Genomic DNA, 20,890 nt, shown 5'->3' on the forward strand with positions numbered 1-20,890 from the left:
AAAATCTAAAGCCTCCCCCCAAGTCTCAGACTGGAGAGCGAGACCACACCAACATAACCTTTGGAAAGGTTTTACTGTCCGCTCAGTGCCTCTCTTAGAGAGGCTCTCTTATGCACCGTTTTTCCATGAAAGGGAGGCTGTAGGCCCAGAATCAGCAGAACACGGCTGTACCTACAGACACAGCCAAGGTTAGCAAGCAGGATGGGGTAAAAGCGTGGGAGCTCAGGCTCTTTTCCAAGACACCAGATAAGAACACCAAAGGAGATGAAATTCACCATTTATCACCAGCAAGAGACATAGCTTTCACCTTTCCCAAGCCCAAATCACTTTTTCTCTGCTCTCAGATGCCCTGTGAAAACCACTTCCCAGGGTCTCAGTGCTTTCCAGAAGCCTCCACATTCCAAACACGTGAAACTGGGCAACTGATGGGCAGCCACACCTGCCAGTCTTCACATTGGCAGACTCCATATAGGGCAGGAGAAGTATCACTGGTCAGGGCCTTCCACGGAAGCTCATGCATTACCTGTGCTCCTAAGCCAAACACATGTGGTCTTGCACTGCAGAGAACCCCCCAAAGATGATAGACCCTCTGCCCTGCTAGCTCAGGCTCCAAACCAAGACTGGGTGCCTAGAGTCATGAGGAACGCCTGCCTCCTGAGAGACCCCTCTCCTGCTTGGGCAGCAGGGTAGCTGAGCAGGAAGCAGCTGTTGCTCCAGATAGTAGCTACCAAAGGCAAACTTGCCATCTCTTGGGATCCAAGGAAAATGGCATTGCTTAAAGGCATGCTGCAATGTACCAGCACCACTGTGGGCTTTGCCACATACAGTTGCTAAGCAGGCTAGGGTGCCATATTGGAGAACTATGACCCCCCCCGATGAGTGATGTGGCTGTGTGTGGAGGTGGGGATCTACTACCAAGGCAGTTTTCTGTCACCGTGCAAGGGAGGCAAGCCCAAGTTCCTATAAAAGCCAAACACTCACCTCTTCAATAATAAGGGTTGGGAGGGATTCCTCTGTAAGGAGGACTTCCTACTGCAGGTATGGCTCCATGCTTAGAGTAGGAAGCGAGAGGCTAAGCACAGCACCATGTTACGGCTTTAGTGAAAAAGTATGCCAGGCTTGGGCAGGCGGTTCTGGAGCATGGCATAAAATCACGGTAGGTCAGACCATGCCATGGTGCTTTATGGGATATCTTTTGGTGGCCTTAATTTGCTCTATTGCTCCAGACAGAGTGCTTTTGGGGAGAAGTTTGCTGGGTGGTCTGAAAGAGCCAAGTCCCCTTGGCACGATCCCACAGCTAACTAGCTGGAGCTCTCAGGAGGGACCAGAAGATACCTCAAATCTGAGACAACAAGAATGATATAGGAAACTTGAACTCAAAGAAAATGGCCAAGGGGCAGTTCCATTGGGACACAACCTGCATTTAAGCCAGGAGAACATGATTATGGGAACAACTCTGACAATTCAGTGTGGTGGATTTTGAATGTGTCAAAAACATTGAGCCTCCAACACTCCAGGTTTTTCATGCAAATGCTGTGCCTATGAGTTGGGCCAACCTAATCCAAATTAACCACTGAGCAGAAAGCAACAAGTGCTGTCTGAAAGACCAAAAATACAATGAAGAAGGTGTAGAGAACTGAGAAGAAGGGAGGGGCTCTAAGCCCCCTACCTGTGGCGCAGGGAGCGCTGTACTCCTGTGTGGCAAACTCATCTGGAAAACAGAAGGGAAGGGAGAGAGCAGGCTGTCAGAGCCCCTCAGCACTCCTGGCAGAGGGACGGGTGCCAGAGAGACACTTCTCGCAGGCCACACAGCAGGCCACTGCCACCATCCCCAGCTTCCCCCTAGTCACGGCCCAGGTGGGTGGGAGGCAGCCCCAGTCACGGCCCTGTCTGGAGGCCGCAGCAGCACGGCAGAGCCACCCCGCACAGGCAGCCCCAGCAGGTCTCCACTGCGGTGTGCCCAAGGGCTGCTCAGGCCCCTTCTGCCAGCACACTGGGGCGGGGGGATGACTCTGTCGCTGCCAGCCTGGCACGGCGGCTGGGACAGCAGAGGCCCAGGGCACCGTCAGGTCTGCATGGAAGCGCGGACACGGCTGCGCTCCAGGGCTGGACCTGAACAGTGCCCTGCGGGATGGCTCCTCTCCCCGGAGAGGCAGGACGGGCCATGCAGGCACCAAGATCAGGGGCAGCTGCTGGTGTGAGGGGCAGCCATGCAGGGATCCCCACACTGTCACCAACGCCCAGACCTGCCCCCCGTCCATTGTTCTCTGGGGCCTGCCCACACAGGAGCAGGAGGGAGGAGGCTGCCCAGGCAGCGCGGGGACAGGAAAGGGCCGAGGCCAGGGGAAGCCGCAGGTCCTCACAGCTCCCGTGCCCCTCCACGTGTCCCGCTGCCCACCCTCGCGCTCCCACGGGCACCCCCAGCCTCGCACTCACCTGTCTCGTAGTAGTCATAGACCTTCACCTGAGCTGGCTTCAGGCCCTGCACAGGGATGTCCCGCTCCACCGTGAAGGAGAAGCTGAGGGTCTCGCTGCTCAACTGGGGAAGGGAAGCAGTGGAGGCTCAGGGGCGGCTCGGCACTGCCCCAGGCTCCCCTGCGCCTCCACGCTGCCCCCCAGCTCCCTCGCTCTCCCCTGGCACCCGTGCCTGGGCCCTGGGGGCGCAGGGGCTGCAGGCCTGGCTGAGGGGCCAGGGGAAGCCCTGGGGCCTTTCCTCACACTGGGGGAGGCTCTGGCTGGTGGGGAGGTCAGGGCCCGATCTGTGCACGCGGCGGAGGGAAAGGCTGCTGAGGGCTGGGAGGAAAGGGCCACTTGTAAGTCTGAAAGGTCAGCAAAAGGCAGTATGGGTTTCAGTCCTGTTCTTGTCAGATCCACGGTAGTTTTGAGTCCCACATCTTTTGCCCTGTCTGGCCAAATGTCCCAATGCCTGTGTTTCTGACTTGTCGTCTCCCCAGACGGATACTCGCCTTTTCCAGGTACACCAGGACATGGTTGGTACTCAACTCTGTGCGCTCAATAACAGAGCGGCCTTCCAGCTGTAAGAAAGAAGACCAAGATGTTACTGCATTGAGGGTGGCCTCCTTGTGCCCTTACACAGCCCCACGGATGGGATGTATTGCGGATGAAACACGGGGGTACTCAGGGAACTGAGTCTGCAGCACAGAACTGCCACCTCAGTGTGCCACTAGGTATCATGGTCTGCAAGCCTTCCCTTCGCCAGCCTGGCTGATGAAGTACGGCCTCGCTGCAGCAGAGACTAAGCGCTGGCTCAAGCACAGTGATGGAATGATTCAATGAAAATACATTCCTTCTGGCTTGCTAGTTCTGCAGTACCTTATGGCTGCCTCTATTTTCCAGACCATGCACCTGCTCAGCATCTCAGAGAGTGACCCGAGACCTCAACAGTTATGATGCTATTCGGTGGTGTCAGGTCGGCACAGGGAAAAAGGAAGCGGCACTGCTTTTGAATGTCCTACGCGCAGACAAAGCTTTTAGGGAGCTATCAGGACACAGAGATAATCAAGGTGCCCATCACCATTCTAAAGGAAAAATGGCGTTGTCTGTTTTTCCTAGATTCCTCACATTGTCTCCCCTTGTGCTGGCCTGGAGCCAGGAAAGAGAAGAAAACACTGTACACAGCAAAAGTGCGGAAGACAATGGCAAGATCAAGCTGATTCCAACCCTGAAGCCCTCCACTTTGCTACAGACACTTGGAAGGTATCTTGAAGAGAAGAAGCTGGGTCTTGCTTGTTTGACAAACAGGCTCCTACCTTCCTCACGGAGGACTTCACGGGGATGAATCCTGACAGCATCTTCACGTCAACAATCACCATGTTGGAGCCATTGCGCTCCCCAGTATAACTAAGGAACCGAGCAACAAAGGTTCAGTGCACCTCAAGTCGCAGCTGGGGACACTTCCAGCTTTTCCATAATGCTTGGCACCCCACCACATCCTGACAGTCCAGCACCTTCTTCTCCAGCTATGCCAGGGCCTCCTAGTCACCTATGCAGCCTCTCACTAGCCCAGCCCTGGACTGCCCACACAGCTCCACCACTGCAGGACACGCCCTTCCTCCACAGCCGCTTCTCCCAGCCCAGCTGCTTCCTGCCCACTTTTCCAGGGATGCACCACCCCTCCAGGGCTTCCAGACTGGCTCACCCGGGACCACCAGACCTCCTCCAGCTCCCGTGGCTTCTTGGGAAGACTCAGACCCAAGTGCAGACTCACCTGACATTTATGCCTATGTCAAAGACCTTGTGAGCCTTGGAGTCCTCACACGTCTCTGGGATCGTGTACACATGGAGCATGAAGGGTGCATCCTCCTGTGTGGGCTGCACGTTGTACCTCAGGCTTGTCTAGGGGAGGACAATCAGTTCTGAGCGAGTATGTGTACGTGAGGATCCTTTCCTCCTTCCCTCCTTCCCTCCCTCCCTGCCTCTCTCTCTCCTCCACACACCTCTACTCGTCTCCTCTCCCTTCTCCCAGAGTTCTCCTTCCCACTCCTCCCCTCTCCCCTGTCCCTTCTGTCCCTTCCCTCCCTGGCTCCTGTTTGGCAAGGGGCTCTCCTCATAGGATGGCGCCTGCCCCCATCACCCTCACCTGCAGGTAGACGCAGCCTTCGCCAGACACCTCTGTGCTGTACTCCCCTGGCACCTGGGGCAGGGGCACGTGCTGGAGCAGCAGCCGGTTTGTGGGATCCACTTGGAAGTCTTGCTGGAAGTCCCCTCCAGATCGCAGGGTCACTTTGGAAGCTGCTCCGCTCTTGGCATAAGTGACAGCTCCGTACAGGGACAGGGCTTGGAGAGCCACCACTGTGTCCTGAAAGAGATGGGTCCCAGCACCCAGGGGAATACAGTCAGCCTCTCCACAGCCTGTTCTGCCACGGCCTGCCCTTTGCTGTCGGGCAGGCATGCTTCCCTCCATTCTTCACTTTCTCTGGGTACAAGTACAAAGGAGAGGGAGAAAGAGAGCAGCTTTTGCATGTTTCCATTCCCTTCCTGTGTCCTCTGCACAGCAGTTGCATGTTCCCTGAGCTCCCTGGTGTGGAGCTCTGTGCAGCCTTCACTTGCTCACCACAGGGTGAGGCAGCAACTTCATATGCACAGAGAAATTGGCGTGGGAGCCCACTCCAATGGCACAGACACACGTCCCTTGTGTCCCTACCGTTCTGCCCCACTGTGTCAAGAAAGCCAGGTCCTTAACCACAATATCCGTCATTCCCAGAGGCACGACCTGACATACTAGCCTCTTGGGACCCTGGCAACCATGGTAGACACTGCACGGCAGTCCCTGTCCTGGTGAGCCTCCCTGTGCTCCCACCTGCGTGTCGGACACTTCCCACCTTCTGACGTTGGTGTGGGAGGCCGCAGGACAGAAGCAGCTCACCTGGGTGGAGGAGAAGCCTCCATTGGGATTCTGCTGACTGCTGATCCACTTTGCAATAAGAGATGCAAATGACAGCTCCTCCTGGGAAGGTGCCGGCTGCGTGGTGAGGTAAGCAAGGAGCACGTAGGCCGTCATCTCCACTTCAGCAGAAGGAGCTCGGTAACGGTAGTACGGGAGATCAACCTCTGGCTCTTTTCCCGGCCGTTGCCAATGAACAGACCCATCTTCTTCACAGGAGGCAGGGAGCACGGAGACAAGACAACAAGCCATTATTAGTTGTTGTTGAAAGGCAGTTCTTGATCTGCTGCCGGTCCAGTTGGGAGGACAGAGCCTCCAGGATGCCTCTGTCACGTAGGGTGAAACGGGAAGGGTTAGACAGCTCTTTGCTTGCTGCAACTAGTATAAGACTGCTGAGGCTCAGTCCTCAGGCCTGGATACCGCTTTGTCCTACACTCCAGATTCATGAAGGCGTTTATGGGCTTGCGCACAAGGCTGGCACTGCTTCCCTTCTTGAGTACAGATGCCAGGACTGGGCAGTGACAAGCTCTGTGAGGCAAAATGACCCAAGGACTGTGAGCAGGGCTTGATAGTCGCATGCAGGTGGAAAAGGCAAAAGGTGCTGGGGATACGTCTTTCACAACCCTGCTACCCAATGCTTGGGCAAACCCTCTGTCCAGTCTGACTTTGCCAGAATGCTTCCGAGTCGTTACGTGATTTCCTGGAAGACTCAGAGCTTATGCTATGGCCTCCAAAATTACCTGTATGTTCATTTTCTCTCTCCGCTCATGAAGCTCCTCGCTGAGGTACTCTCCCTTGTGCTGTGCGAGGTCAGCTTTGTGCTATGTTGAGCACGTGCACTGGAAGGAGTGGCCACAAACACTGCTGAGTCCTTGCTAAGCAGTGCCTGGTGTGGCAAGGGGAGCAGTCTGAGGAGAGATGCCAGCAGAGCTACCCTTTAGTTCAGCACCAATGGGGGATGGTGTCTGGTGCTTCCTGATGGACTCCCTCGGAGCAGAGAAGTAGGAGTGGGCACTGAGAAAGAGTTCTCAAAAACACAACCCCTTTGCATAAGTTTTTCCTCTCTCACCACCTTCCCTCACTCACAGAAGCCATTTCCCGCTGTCATTGCTCCACCAATAAATGTCACTTTATCAACAGAAAATGTAAGGCCAATGGGCTGGAAGAAAGAGCTGTCCCACCAGAAGCACTCACCCTTTTTCACGGCTTCCTTTTCAAGTGAACCAAGCAATGCCTTCCGCTTCTCTCCCTTCCCTGCCAAGGCGAAGGTGTATGCCAGGAGTGCCTTGGTGTACACGTGGTTTTCTTTCTCATCCGCTGCTGTTTCCAGGCAGAACAGAGCGTTACGCACCACTGAGTGCTGGAAGGAGAGAAAGACTGAGCTGGAGCAGCCAGAGCTCACACTTAGGCCTGTCTTAGAACAACAGGAATCAGATGGTTCCTATGGAGCATTGCCACCCCCACTCTCCTGTCTGACAAAGATTATACCATTACGTATCCCTTCCTCTCCAGGTCCAAAACCCACTTGGAAAAAATGGGCAGCGAAAGGCTCTTTCTTATCTTGTGTCAGCTTTTCTTTAATACATCTTGTTTTAATGTTTTTTTCCAGTTTATGTAAAGACTGTGAAGCAGGGCTCCAACACTTCTGTCTTGAGAAGGATGACTGGCCTGATTGTGTCTCAGAGCAAGGGAAGTTCTCTGGTACACTTCCTCTCTGTCAATGTACTGGGTAGTTGCTTTCCTCCTCTAGTTGTCACCCTGAGACTGTTCTCTGCTTTGAGTCTCTGCTCTATCCTTTCCTTTTAGTGTTTAGTTCCCCTTGTCCAGGGCCTTCTGAAAAAATTTCATTTTGCTGGAACTTGATAATGTAGCTTCTAGTTTGGAGATAAATTCTATCTCTGCACAAGAAAGAATATCTTTTTTCCTATTTTGTGGAATATTTTTTGTGACACGTAGCATCAACAATGCATTTCTTTTTGAAGCCAGAATCTCATATATGGTTTAAGAGCACAACTGCTACAGCAAAGCAAAATGTAGCTACTTTACATAGTGTTAAGCAACAGACACTGTGACTCCGTGACCTTACAGCAAGACACATGACTGTTCCTCATTTGTGACAGAAAAACTGGTATAAAATTGAAGCAATAAGCAGTGTGCAGGGGGGCATGCCACAATCTGAAGCCTAGCAGCACATTTACAGCTTAATCAATGGTCTAGAAGGAAAAGACTTATTTTTCAGTGGCTTTGTACTTTGCCTTCACTGTGTGTGTACTGGAAGATTAAATCTTTTGTGGTCACTTTGGAGAAGCAATTCAGCTCTTTCTGAGAAAGCAAAGAATAAAAAAATTGGCTGGGGCTATGCCTCACCTAAGGTTTCCTATGCTTACTACTGTTTGTAAGGTAAGTGTTGGGGAGGAGTTCGGTCTAATGACAGAACACGGCAGTAGATATGCATGCTGAAGACAGTACTAATAAGTTTTTTATGAAGGACCTAATATGGCTTATTTTACTTACAGAACTACTGTGTACGCTTTCCAATAGCATTAAATACCTAAGGGCTGTGCTGTTCAAGCACCTTAACTTGAAATGCACCCATATCCCAATCAGATTCTGACAAACCCCCTCACATTCAGTGGCACTTCTAGGTTCAGACAGGGAGATAAAAAACATTCTCGTTATCCAACACGGTTCTGCTTGGGAACTTGCCTTCTAAACACAACCCATACCAAAGAAAGAATACTCTTCTGGTGAAGTTAGTATCGTCCATGTCACCCTGCTGACAAAATAATTCCTTCTGCTCATTTTCACTATACAGGAAAAAATTGCAACACAAAATAGACCCTACTGAAGTTGGAGCAGAGATATTACAGCAGCCCGGCAACCATCCTGGCTCAGCAGTCCTTCTGCTGCAATTCATACCCCAATTTTACCTGCACCAGAGGCTTGTCTCACAGTGAGGGGATCAGGGATCAGAATGACCAAACCCCCTTTGCTTTTAAATAGGCCTCAGGCTTCTCACAGACTACCATTCATGGTATTCCCGATAGGCGTACCTTATTCCCCAAGCATTAAGAATGGGGATTTTCCATAAAACAATCTAGAAGAGGCAGAGAAAATAAGAATGAATCCCTGAGTGTGCCACCTTTTTTTATAGACCTGTTATTGTGCTGTTGTGTCAACACAATAGGCCCATACAAATGGTTCAAGAGGAATGTACTATTCCAACAAACAAAAGGAGATTTTTGTGGGTGTAGAAAACCCATTTGGCTCATTTCAGAGATGTGCTCTTCTAAAGGAGCAAAAGATTGATTCTCTACCAAAGAACTCAGAATAAGTTTAAGTGAAATGTGTATATGGGAGACAGGATTGCACAGAGGAGGAAGACGGAGGAAAAATGTTATTCCAGTCTAGGCTTGAATGGAAAGAATATTCAGACAGGATTTCTTCCTTCAGAAGGTAATCTGGGGGGTCACTAGTAGGGCAGGTTAGTACCATCTATGGTTCAGCTTGGGGTACAGACACATACAGTTACAGGCAGAGGAATCTGCAGCAATGCAATAATGATGTAGGCCGTCAGTGTGATCTCATCATTCACTCCACCCTGCAGGAAAGCAGAAAAGTAGATGTTGATTCCACACAGCACCACTGGCTTCTCCTTGTGCTATGTACCTATATCATGCAGTGACAAATTCTTCCTAGCTTCCTTCTCATGGTAAGTCCTTCAGAAGCTGCTGTTGGCTTCTTCCTGCTTCTGTGATAACTCAATATTTGACTCCCCCTCTTCCCCAACCCCCAAGTGCTGAAATAGCTCTGTTGGTCCCAGAGTGACTTATGGTCAAGTTCCAGCCTGGCAAAGCCCATGTGGAGCTGACCAGACAGATATGTTACCTTCATGGCATTGTTCAGAAGTGTCCCAGAACTGCGGAAACAGCCGTTCTCCTTCTGCTTTTGAGTGAGCCAGACCAAAGCATCCTGGATATGCTTCTCATCTATGAAGATGTAAGGCCGGGCCTGGGCAAAGGACTTGAGGACAAAGGCTGTGAGCCTGAAAGTGACAGAGGGAACTGAGACATCCTGAGCAGACCCTGTATCCATCATAGGTCATAGGGCCCATGTGGGCACCACTATTCTGGAAGAAAGCAGTAGAGCCTACAGGACTTGATCGGGGGGCTGGCTGGAAACTGTGAGCTAGCTTAGTGACTTAGTGAGATAGCGACCAATGGTAAATGGAGCCTGCCATTCATAGCCCTGAGGGCTGCAGGTAGGTGGGCAATGGTACTCTGGGGATTCATCAGCATCTTCTGCTAACAAGAACTAGCTTGGGCATCCTGCAGGTCACCCTCACTTGAGCTGAAGAAGGGTATCAGGGGAGTTAAGTAGCTATCATGGTGGCACTGCAAACCTAAAAGTCATCTCCCTTAGCACCCTCCCCTACTCTGCTATTCCACATGATTATCCTATGATGCCATGATTATAAACTCATCTCCACCTCGACTTCAACCTCTGCAATGACCAAGCACAAGATAGTACTGAGGAAAGGGTGGGCATGAAAAGCAGAAATGAAAAGCCAGTGGTACTGAAGTCTTACCAGCTATTCCCAATCTGACCATAACGGGGCCCAAAGGTGCTATAAGAACCATCCCAGTGTTTGTAGTTCAATTGCCTTTGATACCCTAAAATAGAGAGTGGAAGAATGTTTTAGTTGTCACAGTACTTTTCAAGGAGCGATGCAATGGAAATATAGCAGAAGTGGGACACAGTGGCCTTCTTATGGCGCAAGTGTGAACTACACTGCTCAGTGTTACAGTGGAACTTCATGCAAACACACAGTTCTGAGTACCTCCATCCCTGTGCTCTTCCTCTCTCCTAAAAGACCTGGAAACTGGGTATCTGTGGTCATGGCTGCCCTTTGCCTGAGGCTTGATGTGGAGATGTAAATGTATCCCAGACTTGAGAGAAATGGAAAAACAGTTCCCAGTGGAGAACAGAATACAAAGGGGAGCCCCACACCAGACAGGGATGCAGAAAACAGGATAATTTTCATTGGAGGAAGTGCAATTTTTCCATTAAATAACTGAATAAAAACAGTCCCTTGTAATATCCGCAGATACCTACCATGTCCATATGTACCAATGTTATGTCTGCCATAGTGTGTTAAAACTAGCGTGTTAAAATTCTGGCCTAGTCAAAGGTGAGTGACACTTTCCAAATCTTAATCCGAAGGAGGGTCCGAGATCTACATAAGCAGCTGCCATAATTAATGGTTGCAGCTGCCATGATTAATGGTTGCAGCCTGATTTATCTATTTCATATACCCCTTTTCTTATGGGGAGAACTCTGAGTTATTGCCAGTTCTGGACTACTTCTGTGTTCCTGTTTGAATGCTGTCATCTCTCACCCTGCACCTCCACCTGAGTGCAGGATTCTCTTTCTTATATATATTGTATTATATACACCTGACCTATCACATGTTCCCTTAATGCACCAGGACAACCTCCCCCAGATCATACATGCCAGTGGCCAGTAGTGTCCTTATGCAGTTGTCATGGGAAGGAGTGAACTGAGAAGCAAAAGCCCTGTCCCAGCTCACCGCTCACTAAGTATCCGATGGCCTTGGATTTGACCTCCTCACTCAGCTGCCCTGTCTTGTTCAGATACTCCAGGACATAGATGTTGGGTGCAAACAGGACCATGTTCTGCTCCCCACAGCCAAATGGCATCTGGAGGAGCTGGTGCAGGTTCTGCATGGCAGTGCCCATGATGTCGCCTGGGGAACGGGACAATTTCCAGTGTAAATTAGCACAGTTTAGGGCTTGCCAGTAGACTGAGCACAGCCTGAAGAAACATGGCAGTATTTCAGAATAGCAAGTGACACTCCAAGAATGCTTCACTTACCAAGCACTGTGAAATATGCTCTGGCTGAGCCATCCACCACAGTCTCTGGGAGAACCAGGGAGACTGACTCTGACGTTGACTTTTCTGGGTTAAAAAACAGATCGATTTGGCTACAGTTCTGGGTATATCTACATGCCTGGGTAGCAGCTAAGAGGGTGAGACACTGTTCCCTGCACAGGGTTTTCCTGCTGTCAACAAATCCATTCCTCCATAATTTTGCAGTGGAAGCTTTCCATTCTGCAAATATTTTGTTGGGCCTACAACACCCTCACAGACAGTCACACACTTCCACATGGCACTATCTGCTGTCCTTGACTGACAAATAGACTTTCCAGCCTATCTTTCTGGCCTCTTCTGCTTTGGTGGGCAGACCATGGCCACCACCATTGTATGAAAGATGTTAGAGATAACCCTATTAAATCCCAGATATTCTCTCCCAACAGGGGCCTGGCCGGCCTCGGTTCTGAAGAGATAAGCTTCTGCCGAAGACTGCAGGGACTATTACAGCCTTAGCTCTTGTCCTTTAGAAAGAATTAGTTTCACTACCAATGGGACATGCATCTAGTTTGTTCAATTTTATCAGATCCCTACACCTTTGTTCTTAGAGCGGAGCATTCACAAACCTCGTCTTCTCCCTTTGTCTTTAGTCTCTACCTCAGCAAAGAAGGTCTTAGAAAGCAAAAGGCTCTTACCAGATGCGCAGAGCACAGTGTTGTAGGTAGTTTCCACCTCGGTCCCTTCTGGCTTGGGGAGAAAAGGAAAACAAACAAACAAACAAAAAAAAACACAAAAGGAAAGAAAACCAAAAGGAGTAAATATCAAGAGGGAATCTAAAATGGACTCTAAGAAAATTAAATACTTATAAATTCTCCTGTGGTAATAACTTCATTATATTGAAAAGTCTTTAGAAATTGCTTACAAAGTTTTTCCTCTGCATGCTAAACTGAGGATTACTGAGGACTGTAACATACTGGCTAATTACAGACATGAAATTTAGTACATGTTCTTTCCTTTCTTATTACTGAGAGAGGCCCTGCAGCTTCACAGGTTATGGTGCGGATAACGTGCAAGATGATGTTGCTGACAGCGCTAAGAGAGCCACGGGGCTCTGTCTTCCAAGGTGCTACCCACCTTGGCTCAGTCTAGCAGAACTCTTCAGACTGCGATGACAGCTGAGTGCCTGGGACGCTGGTAGGATATGTATGCAAGAGCTTTGACAAGTGACAACTAGAGCATTCCAATGCACCCAAAAGTCAAATACATGCCACAGACAACTGGTGATTACATCCCTCTGTTTCAAAAACTTCTAGCCTAATTTTTGAAGTCAGCAAAGAAGCCCTGTTTTCTGTTGAGCTGCTTGAAAACATTCTGCATAAAACTCAGGAATCAAATATTTACTTGAAAACATACTTTAATCACAGTTCATTTCAGTGAGATTCTGGCATCATTTTTTTAACCTCCAAATAGGAGAGTTCCCATTGCTTCATTACTGGTTCCCAACTTTTGCCAGCTGAAGTATTTTACCAGCATGTAAACAATGGTATTACCTTCACTTTCTCACACAGTTACAATACATTGTCTCTCATTATTCAGTATGAAAAGGCAGAGAAAGATTAAAGGGGGGGGGGGGGATAAAAAAATATTAGGATACTCTATGACAGACCTATATGCTTGTTTGAAAAGACACCTTCTGGTTTGTTTCAGTATGTCATTTTGAAATGCAACTAAATGTTTTGTTTGATTTTGAGCATTTCAACAGGAAATTAAAACATACAAACTGTAACTATTTGAAAGATTTTCCTTCCCAGCTGAGAAATTCCTTGGTGCAAAAAACATCCTATTTCCCAAAATGTTCTCAGCAAGGCTTGGTTACACAAGAGGCAAAAGGACACCCCGGGGGCTCTGGCACACTCCCTCTCTGAGGGATGCACGGCCTGCTGCAAGGGATACTGATATCCATGTGTTTGGGACAATGCAGCTCCACCCCAAGCAAATTACACTTTATCCACCCCTGTTAATTAACTGTTCAGCCTTGGATGCTGATCTCTGATTCTATCCAGTCAGGGCTTGCTGTATATGAATTACCTCATTACAATAACAGGATAAGACCAGTAATCTCTCAGACATCCTGACAGCAGCGATTTTAATGCTCATTCAGTTATTTTCACTCCCCCGCCATCTGGGTGAAAAGACTTTACAGTTCTGATCTTCTAATATCTTCAAAGAACAAAATAAACACTCTTTTTCCTGAAGGTATTAGGAAACTTTCCTGAAATGTTAAACAGTTATTTGTGCCCTGATACACAAAATGCACTATACAATCAAAATCATTTGTAAATAAGTAAAATTAAAAAAAAATCCTAACAGATAGGATTGTAGTGCCATCATTGCATTCAGGTTAGCAAAACTTTTTCTGAAGTTACTTATTACATGAATCCTAGCTCTGCCTTACTAAAAATTGGAATGTCTGCAATGTAAGGAGGAGTTGCAATGTCATATATTACTCCTGACTTTATTTTGTTGAATACGATTAACCCTTCCTGTCATGCGTAGGATTGACAATATTATGACACGTGATATTATATAGTTTTAACTATATAATGAGTTAGTACTCTCTTTTTGCTATTAATATCACAGGGAGTCTTATACTGTGGATTAATTTTATGACTGGCTATTTATCATGGGAAAAGCTGTGGTTTTATCATTACGAAACACTGCTTAAGGAAAAGAAATACACAAAAGAATACAAAAATAAAAAGTTAGTTCATACTGTTTTGAACATTCCTAAAAGGTAATAAAAGCAATTCAAAACAAGGATAGTAGCGGTTTTTTTAAAAAAAATTTGTTGATTGTGGTGACTGTTTCATATTCCAGAGTACTGGCCATATGCTGGAGGAGATGCATAAGGTTTCTGGCAAATCTTCCATTTACAACGTATCCCGGTGATTTATTACAGGTAAAATCAAAGAATTCTCATTCATCTTCCAGATGAATTGTCTGGGACAAACATGTCATTATTGCCTGCCTTATTATTTCTGTCCCACTAAGTAATGTAATACCCTGCTTTTACTATGACATGGCAACATTATGAGTTATGGGTTGTATTGGCCTGTGTGAGATTTATCAATGCTTCTTTCATAAAAGTGTGCAGAGTAAGAGTCACACAAGCCACTACTGCTGCTATCATGCTAAAACAGAAAACCTTTATCATGCAGGAACTGTTGCTGTGGATGATGACATCGTTATTACTTTTCTGTGCCACCAAACTCAGCAGCCCGCATACCTCCACCAGCAGCTGTCTGATGACTGTGTCCTTCCGCCCTTTCTCAGGGGTCTCCACAATGGCATTCCCACAGGGCTGCTGGTTCTGCAGGGCCTCAGTGCTCACCGAGAGCTCCACCTGCCCTGGAGGAAACAGGGGTCAGCCAGCCCTGCCAGGCAGAGCCAGGGAAATGTGGGTTTGTGTCTGTGCTGGGCACTCTCTGGTGCATTACAGAGAAGCTTTTCCAAGAGGAGAATTAAACTCGAGACAGTGTTTTATCTTGATCCAGCTGCAGCTTTCTGGGCCACCTTCTTTGTGATGGCCACACAAGCAGGTTTTAGACCATCATCAAGAAGACTAGTAGAGGGCAGGTTTTGTAAGTCAAACAGTCATCTTCTATAAGGCTTCAGAGAAAGCAAGATTTGATTAAAATATTTCAGTCCCAGCCACATTAAGCTAAGATATTCTCAGGTCCACAGCAGGAATGTCTGACTGCTTTGCATGCATTAAGGGAATTTGTGATTTCTATTCAAATCTTAAAACAATGGCTCGTTACACCTAAATAGTTTGTTTAGGACCTGGAAACTGCACCCCAGTGTAGTGTCTCAACCTCAGGGTTGGACTGCTTACTTCTGGCATAGACAAGATCGTCCAACCAGGTTTGGAGTCACCCAGCTCCTCACACCAAAGATCTGATGTCATCCACAGATATCTGATCCCAGTATTCTCTTTTTGTCCAGCCTCTTACCTAGAGATCTTGGTGTTACTGTCCAAGCCACAGTTTTCCTTTCATTCATGCAAATGCAGTAGGATTCTTCCTGCTTCTCTACTGGTGTAGCCAGGAAATGAGTAGATTCAGCCAGAGACACACTGACCTGCCGGTTGTATAGAGAGGTGCAGAGAACCTGGGGTTACTGGAGACAGTGCAGTACATGGAAATGGGTAGTGGAGCTGGTTACACTGTGGGACTGAGAACCTTATAGATATTGCAGACCAAGAACTGGGTGATACAGGGGGAAAAGACTCAGATGTGTACAATTGTGAGAGACTGGGGAGGTAAGTGTAAGAACAGAACATATATCTTTGGAAAGTAAACTGATTCTGGGAAAACAGAGAGCATGGACTAGTTGTGAGTTGTGTGAGTAAGGGCAAACCAATGACTACAAACTTAGCCATGAATTAAAGACCTCCCTCATGATTAGTTAGGTGAAGAAGTAAAACACTAGCAGTGGGAAAGCTGGTAAGGAAAAAAGGGAAAGTGGAATAAGGAACCTGAAAATAGCAAACAAAACAGGAAAGACAGGGAAATAAATGAGAGTGCATTGGAATGGCTGGATCAGTGCCCCTCCTTGTCTCAGCTTCATTCCTTGTAGAATAAAAATCTGTATTTATAAAAAACTGAGTAAAGGTGATTGAGATTTTTTTCTAATCACCTCCCAAATTCTATCCTGTCTTTTCTGTTGGTGGAAGAATGCAGATAAGAATAATGAAGCTATATATAGCTCTGCTCAGTGTCTTAGGGGCAGACACAATAAATCACAGGAACTCTGCATATTCCAGCAAATCTGGCATGATACTTTGTTGTGAGATGCTTATATGAGGTGTGACTAAATGTTGAACACGGTTATCCACCCTGGTGAACCTGGAGTTTCCATGTGATTATGTGGTGATACTGTGGTCTGTGGATAACTCGTTTCATATTTCTATAGGATGACATAAATCTGTGATGACAAGGCCAGGAGCCTCAGCAGCAGAGCTTTAGATTCTGAATCAAATGCAGCTTTCAAAACTTTGTTGGAAAAACTTATTTGCCCTTCAATAAATACACCAAGAGTTCCTACATATGTACACCTACACGAAATTATCATCAGAGATCAGTCATCTGGCTTGGGAAACCAGTGGCCCATTGTAGCCCCTAAGCCATCAGACTGAGCAAAGCTGTGAATGTCTCTTACCCTGATGCAGGCAGTCAGGTAGTTGAAAACGGTGGCTTTCAGCGTGAAGGACTCACCACGCACCACAGAGTAGGGCAGGGTGAGCTCTACAAAGAAGGGCTGAAAGGCTCTGAGGGACACTGTTGGGGACAGGCCAAAGCCCGTGTCTGCCGAAGTACAGAACGCATTGGCTTTCCACTCGGTGATGGTGTCAGGGATGGTCACGCCTAGATCAGCATTTCCCTCAGAGCTGGTGAGGGACAGAGAACAAGATTTCAGTTATATTCTGGTGATCACCTATGTTTTTCTCAGCCTACTGAATAACACCTGCTGACAGCAAACTCCTGACCAGTTGGGATATGGGCACCGGCTTTTGCATGTCCTCCCAAACCATCCTATGAAAAATCCTTCTGTCTACTAGAAATATCCCTCTCTGAAATAGTAATATTTCCACCGAGGCTTAAATACCTTCTGAGTTTCTGCCCCAGTGGCCACACTCTACATGTGCATAAACACTTACTTCACTGAAACTATGTCCCAGATCCATGTCTCCGGGAAGTACTTCCGGACGGTCTCCACAGGATTGCCAGCAACCATATGGTCTGTTATTTCATAGTCCAAATCTTCAAGCATATTCAATGCTGCGACTAGCAAATTTGTTCAAGGACAGGAAGTAAAGGAAAAGATGTGTCAAACTCCATCCTAGATCAGGAGGATACTTTCCTTTCCAATAGTGCTTATTTTTAGCTAAAACTTTAAAATCGAAGGAACAACTTTGAAACCTTGGCCACTGGAAACAAATATATTCTCTGTGTCATCTCAATATTTAATTTTTCCTAATGTTGCTGCTCTTCTTATATAGATTGCACGAGGTTGAGCATTCTTCCCCCATTGCCAGCAAACTCAGCAGTACCAAAAGAGCCATATATGATGATGTTATGAAGGGTGCATTTCTGTTGCAATACAGAGTTAAATGTGGAACTTACTGCCTCCAGGTATTACTGTTGCACATAGCTTATTAAATTAGGTTGAAGAATTGATTGTGTTTATACATGACCAGAAACAGAGCTACATTTAGCCCTCCCCTCCTCCATCTAAGATTCTTTTGAGATGAATATGGGTCTCTTCATCTCTGGCCATTAGCAAATAAACTGTTCCAGAACAGGGAGATGCATTCTCACAGTGTTGCATAGTGTTGTGCCTTATGAAGTCTTACAAGGCTTTCCATCAGCCTTATAAGACTTTATATGTTCTCAAAGCAGCCAGCTGTCTCAGGCCATGGTCTGAAGACAAATCTTGCATTTTGAAACCAGAGATCTGATCTGTTATGAATAGAAGGCTATCACCAGACCAAAAGCTATAATTTTTTAATAGGACCTGGGATACTGCACTAGAAAAGTCAGTGACTGGAAGTGATATAGGTGAGAGTGCTTTCTAATCTCAGAACTACTCAGGAAAAAAAAGTAATAACACTATTCTATCTTCATAGTCACTGAAGCTGCAGAGAAGTGACATGAGCTACCCAGCCTCTTATAGTCATGTGAGTGAGAGAGCTGGGAATAGAACCAAATTACTCAGGCCCCAGTGGTAAAATAGTTACCCACAGAATTGTACCATCTTCTCATTTATCTTGGCCCACTTTTGCCCTAGTTGTTCCTCTAGTTATTGCTAGAATGCGACTACCTAGAAGAAAAGACTCATTTTTTTATGTTTCCATAGCTGGACTTGGATCTCATGGAAAAAAGCCACCACTTTGTGCTGGCACAGTCCATCCAATGTAGGCAGACTGTTCTGGCGCCTACAGGATCCTAACTGTACAGGCTGGCATGGGAGGCACTGAGCACACACAGCTCTAGCCAGGTACATCTGTCTAGCTGGGGATAAGCAGGCAGAGGTGTATCAGCTTCATATTTCAGGACTGAGGCCAGAAGGAAGTGATCCTGAATTAGGTCAGTATTATCTGACAAGAGAATCTGGCTTGCCTGGTGTGATTTATATTCAAAGACGTAGAGGGAAGGAAAGAAGCAGGGTGGTAAATTTTAGGTAGTTATGTGGAAGGTAAAATGAAGCATGTATTCTTACTAGAACTGCTGTAACTCCTCTCCATCATGTGTCCTGGGTAATGCTGGCAGATTTCAGGCTTATGGATCTTGCTGCTAGTGAAGACTTTCAAGCCCAATTCCTAGTAAAGTAAGAGAAAGAGGAGCAAAAAATATGCTAACATAGTTTTGAAAATAAACTGGTTTTAGTATGTCAAGAATAAATGTACTTATTTCTGGCATCGATCAGAATAACAAAGGCTTGCATATAGTGTCAGATAGACTGTTTCAACCCAGATGTTGAGGCTTTGTCATGTTATACTCATCCTAAGGCTAAATACTGGCGTGATCAGAAGGAAAGCTAAGGCCACAAGTCTACCTTGGGGGCATCTGCCTGGGTGAAAATGACATATGTGAAAAGCATTAGATTGAGGGTACCCAGAAAGTCTAGTGGATGACTCTCTAGACGGGTATAGGTATGTTTGTGAGTTATCAAAGTAACTGGCACTTTATTAAAGTTCTGTCTACACCAGATAGAGAGAGAGCATGCATGACTGAGGCAGAATTTCTAATATTATGGTACCAGGGGTCACTTCTCAGTACTCTTTCCTTACTTGAGCCCATTCACAGGTATCTCTACTAGCAATGAGGAGACCTTTCAAAGTTATAATGGTTCAGAGAAGCACTCAAGTACCAGTGACAGGGCTGGTTGTTGTCTTGCATACAAAAGTTAGCAAGCTCAAAGCTCACTAAAAGTTCACTAAAAACCTCCAGGTCAGGGAGAAGAGGAGAAGAGACTATGTTCCAGAAAGGAATAACAATTAAAACAAAGGGCTGGAGCTTACTTTGAGAATGTCATAGGCATCACCTTCACCATCAGGAGAAATGGGTATGTAGAGGAATCCATTTAATAATATGTTGTCAAGTGACACACAAGGGTTTACATTTTCCTCTTCTAGGTAGTAGTCCTTGAAGCTATAACCACGGATTTCCTTCAGAGGGAGATGATCATACACCTGGGGAAATGCAAACAACCAGGGAAAAGTGTGTACTTACAGGGACACAGACACTACTTAACACTCCTTTGATAAAAGCCAACTTCTAAAAAACAACTGTAGTGAATGCAGCTATAAAAATACATGGCCCTATGACAATAGTGGTGTTAATTGTAGTTGAAGAACTGGTTTGTTTTTGTACTTTCTTATTACCAGAGATAACCAAGACTTACAGAGCTGGGAGAGAGCTCATCTTCAGGCTTCATGAGGAGAACGCTCTTGTCCACAGCACGGAGGGCACACAGGGACCTTGGTGAGGTATGGAGTTGCAGGCGTGTGTTAGAGGCAGGAAGACCTTCCTTGGGTACAAAACTCAGTCTGACCTGCAACCCCAAAAGGAAGTTAAAACAGCCACTTTTCCTGATGCTGTTACATGTTATTATATTGAAGCATCTAGCCTTGTGAACTGAGCTCTGCTAGTGCCTTGCAGCTCTTCTAATATATATCCAGCTTTGTAATCAAATGTAATAAAAAATGACCAGTCATTCTCTTTCTTATTCTGTATTGCTCCACTTTTTATAGTTATGGCTTTGTAACTTATTCTGGAGTTCCAGTCACTAATCCTCTGTCAACATCTGGTCAGACCATTTCATGAACCCATTATGAATCCTGTCTGCATTCTAAAACAGATAACTGAACCACTGGCCATGAAACAAACATGGGTTGCATAAACCTTGACTTATACTCACTTTATTGGAGAAGCAACTTTCAACCTGGAAGTCTGCTGAACTGGCTATGACTTCCCCACTGGGTGAAGTGGTATACACAAGCATCCGTGCCAGGGGAGCAACTGCCGCCTCAACAGGAAAGGTCAACTGAAATGTCCCATAAGCTAACAGAGAGAAAAAAGGCTAAGCAGCATATAAGAAGTTCTAGTATGTGCATTTGCCTTCCCCAGATAAAAAAGTAGGTTCACTTATGATGAATATTTTTTATTAGCAGGGGCAGGACTACTGATACGTGTCTGAAGTCTATTGCTGTTGCTGAAGACACCTGCATTCAAACAGTGATCACGTAATAGTCAAACGAGTTGAGTTTGGTGAGCCTCAGTATGCCTTCTAGATTCTCCCCAGTTAACACCTGGCATAATTTCTTGATGTTCCTGACCCCTTTACTCCTGAATCTCCAAGATCTTCTTCAGTCCACAAAATAAGATGAGGGAAAAACATAGAAATAGGGGCTGTTGTAATGGGTGGCAGCAGTCAAAGTTGCACAGTGGTTGAAAAAAAAACTTTGCAAAATTACTGCTAAGCAAGCATTTAGCTGGAACTCCAAGCTATTGCTCCAACCACAGTGGAAAA

At 46.7% G+C, this 20,890-nt stretch overlaps 1 protein-coding gene across 1 annotated transcript in view; it reads right to left on the reverse strand.

The window, feature by feature from the left end:
* LOC142065011 (alpha-2-macroglobulin-like) overlaps positions 1–20,890 on the reverse strand; it is a 40,416-nt gene that overhangs the window by 747 nt on the left and 18,779 nt on the right. The window contains exons 14-35 of the mRNA XM_075110724.1: positions 20,279–20,421; positions 19,763–19,912; positions 19,380–19,550; positions 18,578–18,677; positions 17,016–17,142; positions 16,517–16,745; positions 15,310–15,436; positions 14,583–14,704; positions 11,992–12,043; positions 11,300–11,383; positions 10,995–11,171; positions 9,993–10,077; positions 9,293–9,449; positions 8,931–9,005; positions 6,599–6,764; positions 5,387–5,610; positions 4,601–4,819; positions 4,229–4,356; positions 3,771–3,861; positions 2,967–3,035; positions 2,437–2,539; positions 1,670–1,711 (exon numbers count right to left, since the gene is read on the reverse strand). Coding sequence (XP_074966825.1) covers positions 1,670–1,711; positions 2,437–2,539; positions 2,967–3,035; positions 3,771–3,861; positions 4,229–4,356; positions 4,601–4,819; positions 5,387–5,610; positions 6,599–6,764; positions 8,931–9,005; positions 9,293–9,449; positions 9,993–10,077; positions 10,995–11,171; positions 11,300–11,383; positions 11,992–12,043; positions 14,583–14,704; positions 15,310–15,436; positions 16,517–16,745; positions 17,016–17,142; positions 18,578–18,677; positions 19,380–19,550; positions 19,763–19,912; positions 20,279–20,421 — 2,841 coding nt within the window. The remainder of the gene's footprint in view (positions 1–1,669; positions 1,712–2,436; positions 2,540–2,966; positions 3,036–3,770; positions 3,862–4,228; positions 4,357–4,600; positions 4,820–5,386; positions 5,611–6,598; positions 6,765–8,930; positions 9,006–9,292; positions 9,450–9,992; positions 10,078–10,994; positions 11,172–11,299; positions 11,384–11,991; positions 12,044–14,582; positions 14,705–15,309; positions 15,437–16,516; positions 16,746–17,015; positions 17,143–18,577; positions 18,678–19,379; positions 19,551–19,762; positions 19,913–20,278; positions 20,422–20,890) is intronic.

This window comes from Phalacrocorax aristotelis, chromosome 1 (assembly GCF_949628215.1).
Source record: "Phalacrocorax aristotelis chromosome 1, bGulAri2.1, whole genome shotgun sequence".
NCBI lineage: Eukaryota > Metazoa > Chordata > Aves > Suliformes > Phalacrocoracidae > Phalacrocorax > Phalacrocorax aristotelis.